The sequence below is a fragment of the Galeopterus variegatus genome, unplaced genomic scaffold (genome assembly GCF_000696425.1).
Source record: "Galeopterus variegatus unplaced genomic scaffold, G_variegatus-3.0.2 Scaffold241, whole genome shotgun sequence".
In the NCBI taxonomy this organism is placed as follows: Eukaryota; Metazoa; Chordata; class Mammalia; order Dermoptera; family Cynocephalidae; genus Galeopterus; species Galeopterus variegatus.
In genome coordinates this window covers 771,559-776,385 of record NW_007726352.1, presented here as the reverse complement: position 1 = coordinate 776,385, position 4,827 = coordinate 771,559, and the positions used below count along the sequence as shown (strand labels likewise).

Below are 4,827 nucleotides of genomic sequence, written 5' to 3'. Positions count from 1 at the left end.
GCTGTCCTTTGTTTAGATTTAGAAACCAGCTTCATTGCCATTCTTAGGAGCCCAGATTTAGCCTTTTATTTCTTTTATATCCTGAGAGATGGAGTATAGGGGTGGGAGAGTGTGAAACTGGGAAGTGAAAAAAATACCTGTCACCCTAATCCTCCTTCCACATTTTTCTTGCATGGTTGTTTTAGAATAAAAGGCATCTATCTACACATGGCCTCTTTTCTAAAAAAACAAAATTACAGCTTTATTGGGATATAACTGTTAGCATAAAGTTCACCCTTTTAAAGTTAGGTGGTTTTTAGTGTATTCACAGAGTAGTGCATCCATCACCACTATCTAATTCCAGGACATTTTCTTCACCCCCAAAAGGAACCCTCTACCTTTTAGCACTCACTCCCAGTTCCATTCTTCCCCAGCCCCTGACAGTCGCTAATCTTTGTGTCTATAGATTTGCCTGTCCTGGACATTTCATATAAATAGACAAACAACACGTGGCTTTGCACAATGGGCACTTTTTAAAAATGACTTTTCCCCTTTGATTACAAAAGCAAAAGATGTACGTTGAAAAACATCTAGAAGGCCTGAGAAAATAAAACTCAGCAGGAATTTGCCTCCCTAACATGGAAATAATTACTGTGAATGTTTTGTGTGTCTTCCAGTTCTTCCTATATTTACATATTATGCACTTAGAAAAATGTGTGAAGTGGAAGAAATAGATGTTCAATAATGCTATGTGAAGTGAATATTATCTAGAACGTGTATTTTTTTTTATATAGCTTGATAAATATTTCATCTTATGGCTGTAGCACCAGACTGCTACTGTTGGAAATTTAGGTGATTTCTGTCTGTTTTCCCAATTATAAACGTTACAGTAAGCATTCTTATACATAGATCTTTGCACATTTTGAGGAGTGGAATTTCTGGGTCAAAGAATGCTATGTGTTGTGGAAGTGCCTTGAATAAGTTTCTATTCAATTTCTTAACTATTCCCCCCCCCCCCCCCCCAGGGGGTCTGCTGGCATTTAGGACAGGATCATTCTTCATTGTTCAGGAATGTCCTGAGCATTGCAGGACATTAAAATCTTTGATCCCCATCCAAGAAAGGGGCAAAGTACCTGCCTTTCATTCAGGGTGACAAGCGGAGGCACCCCCACCTGCGTAATGCTTCTTAGGGATGCTCCAGGAGAGGGGACACTGCTCTGGAGGTATTTGCTTCACGCTGCTGCCATTGAGCAATGGCAGATGGGGAAGCAGTGATCAAATCATATGATTTTCTGTCTTTTTCATTTCAAGTGAAATTATGAAAATTCTTCCACCTGCTGAGAAGTGCAGGCTCTGATTCTGATCTGACTTTGTGCTACCTCTCAGGTTCTAAAGCTTTTAGCCTAAAGTAGGATGGACCTCTTCCATTTCTGCTTTCTAAACACCCAAGGGGTGGGCCTGGCCACATGCAAGGCCTTGTCATCGGTCTAGGGAGGAGAGCAGGGTATGGTGCCCACTTTCAGAGTGGCATTGGAAGTCTGAGCAGGCTGAGGGCCCACTGAACAGCACTGCATGGTGGACTGTTACTTTAATGGACTCATGGGCTTTGTCTGAAAACAGGGGAAGATGCCCTTTGCCGGTATTTCAGTAATGAGCGGATTCCTCCCATCGTCGAAGAGAGCTCGGCTCCCCCGTACCGGTTCTCCAGACCCACGACAGAGCGGCATCTGGTGCGAGGTGCAGACTACATCCGAGGGAGCAGGTGCTACGTCAATTCAGATCTCCACAGCAGTGCCACAATCCCATTCCAGGACGAAGGGACCAAAAAGAAATCTGTCTCCTCAGCCGCCAAGTCCTCATCCACGGAGCCGTCCCTGCTGGTCAGCTGGTTGACCCGCCTGAAACTGTTGACTCACTGATGCTGCTGGCCGGACTCCCGCCTGGCTGCTACGACAAGTGCCTTGTGTCCCCAGTGGACAGCCTCTTCTGATTTCATCCACAGTATTATGTAGTGACCTTATGTGATTTTATTGTTTTGTTTCGGAAAGTGGTTACACTGCCCTTCTCAGAATTTTGAAGTAATGGGAACAAATCCAGAGGGCCTCAGGTGCTGGCTTTGGAGGCGGAAGGAGGGAAATGGGTCGAGTCTGCTTTTCCTGCTTCCCCAGAGTTGGGACATGGGGACAAGCTCTAGAAATTGTTGTCTTGGCCAGAAATGCTCTGGTCATTGTGAGGAACTGGCAGCATTCCTGTGTTTTGGGGGGTGGGGGAGAGAGGGGACTAAAATTGGTGGCGATTGTCACACAGATTTGTTGGTTTGTGGTCCAACTACTTTACCAGAAAAAGCCAGTGGAGAAAACACTTTTGTTTGAATTTTAAAGCTATATGCGATATTTGTAAGTGTAGCAGCCTTGAAATAACATGTGGCGAGTGTCTAATGCTCTTTCAAAGCAGAGGTGTAAGTGTGGGTCTGTTACACTTGGTGAACCCCCATTTTTCTAACAGTCTCGGTGTATAGGTCAATTGATACAGAAACACATGGACACATTTTGATAGGGCTTACTATATATAAAGAAGTTTATGGTTATTTGTGAGGGGTGTCATTGCTGTTGTTATATATTATTGTCTTTAAGGGAAAAGAAGCTATAAGATTTGCTGACAGCCAAAGTATCATTCCAAAAAGTAAAGCAACAAGATTTATTTAGGTTTATGAGAGAGATGTCAGTTTGCATTTTGACCTGTTCAATGTCTGTTTTTCCAGAAAAGAACATGCAGTTCTTCAAAATTGTACACCTTTTGCTAATCAGATATATCTTGAAAAACCTCATGGTCACTAATTTTCAACTAGCATCAGGTATTTTGAAAAAGTGTGTCTGGATATTAACTCTTGTTTAAACTGAATGTATGATATTTTGTTAGAATGGAAAAGTACTATCTTGTTAATTTAAGTGTTTTAAATATAGTTGTATATTTTTCTTACTCTTAGTCACATGTAATTAAAATATTTCTGTTTGCATCATACATGAAGCTAATGATAAAGAGTGTTCAGGGTGTTTTCAAATTAACAGGTGGCCCCCATGGCCTTTGCCACCATGGGTGCTATTGTTAAAAAAAAACAAAAAAAAAACACTCCCAAACATTTTGGGATTTTATGGATTAGAAATGGAGGAGCTGAAGAAGTGTGTGTAAAGCAAAACTACGCTGGGAATTTTCTGAGGTATATTCCTGAGCAGAGCTGGTATCCCCTACCTCAAAATATACTCTCTTACACCGCTGGAATCGTGTGCTTTGCTGAACTGCCTGGAATTCAGCTAATGAGAGATTCACTGGAGTTAGGAAACATCTTCCCTTTAATGTGCCTCTGGTGGTGTTAAAGGAACTAGCAACCACTCACATATTAATGTGATTGAATTCAGTCAGGCTGTTTTCCTACCAACCTCTAAGGGAACTATAGTAAAAATATGAGTATTTCATGGGAGATCCAAGGGCATTGGACAAACTGAAGGACAGAGGCAGCTTGGGTACTTGACATGATATTGTGAAGGGTGTGAGGTGGGGAGGTCTGTGTAGGGCACTGGTGACCAAGAAGGAGCTGTGTAAAGAGAGAAGAGCCAGCCCTTGCCTGCTTTACTGTTAGCGTGAGCTGGCTTTGTGCCCAGGAAATGGGGTGGTGACACTTCTCACTTTTGGACTGAGGGGAGGAATCTTACTGCTGTAGTTTTGCTGCATAATGAAGTAGATCGCTTTGGAAGGCTTAGCTGGCCGTTTAGCTCTTTTCTGTGGAGAAAATGCCATTTGGGGGTTGAATAACCTCCCTCCAGATGAATTTTCAGAAGTCAGTCATAACTGTAATAGGCAGCGTCCAACCAGGCTCTGTTGCCTGAAGTCCCAGGGGTGGCCAGAGAAGTTTCTGGGGTCCTTTATCTTCAGTCAGCCTCTGCCAGCTTCATTTTTAATTTTTATTTTTATTTGGAGCTTTCTCCTGAATCATGTTTGAAAAATATGTTCCTGCTATAAAAAGTTTGTAAACCTCTGCTATTAAAATGTATAAATAATAGTTTAATATGAATTTCTTAGAAACCAGTGGAAACTGCATCCTGAACTGCATTCGGGTTTAATGGTGGGCGTGTGCTCACATATGGAGAGGGCAGGATGACACTTTTGACATGACACTTTACAACAGTGGTTTTTGAATCCTACCAGACCCAACTCAACACCCATCTCTTTTTATAATAAATATTTAATACCAACATCGCTTTACAATCATCAAATGAAAGTCATGGATGATAAAACTTACCTTCACACATAAAAGCATCCACCCCATTTACTACTCTGAAATGAAACTAACAGATAATATAACTGGCTTCTAAACATATACATCAATATAATTTCCTAACTGAAATGTAAACAAGTATAAATATTTTATAATTATTTTAACATGTCAATGCTCTAGCATGATTATATTACAAGATGTAATGAAACAATGAAACAAGGCACATACTTTGTGTGTATGTATATATAAATATAAAAAAAATTACCACGAACATGGTAGCTATAAATGCAGACCAATGAATACGACCCCAAAAGCACGGGCAACCAAAGGAAAAATAAACAAATGGGATTATATCAAACTAAAGAGCTTCTGCACAGCAAAAGAAACAATTAACAGAGTTAAAAGACAACCAACAGAGTGGGAGAAAATATTTGCAAAATATACATCTGACAAAGGATTAATATCCAGAATATACAAGGAACTCAAACAATTTTACAAGGAAAAAAACAAACGACCCCATTAAAAAATGGGCAAAAGAGCTAAGCAGGCATTTCTCTAAGGAAGATATACAAATG

The 4,827-nt window shown here is 40.7% G+C and overlaps 1 protein-coding gene across 1 annotated transcript in view; it reads left to right on the top strand.

Moving 5' to 3' along the window:
• Nucleotides 1-4,036, top strand: part of CNKSR3 (CNKSR family member 3) — a 39,757-nt gene extending 35,721 nt beyond the window's left edge. The window contains exon 12 of the mRNA XM_008566429.1: nt 1,600-4,036. Within this exon, the coding sequence (XP_008564651.1) occupies nt 1,600-1,898 (299 nt within the window). The 3' untranslated portion in view covers nt 1,899-4,036. The remainder of the gene's footprint in view (nt 1-1,599) is intronic.
• The last annotated feature ends 791 nt before the right edge of the window (nt 4,037-4,827 follow it).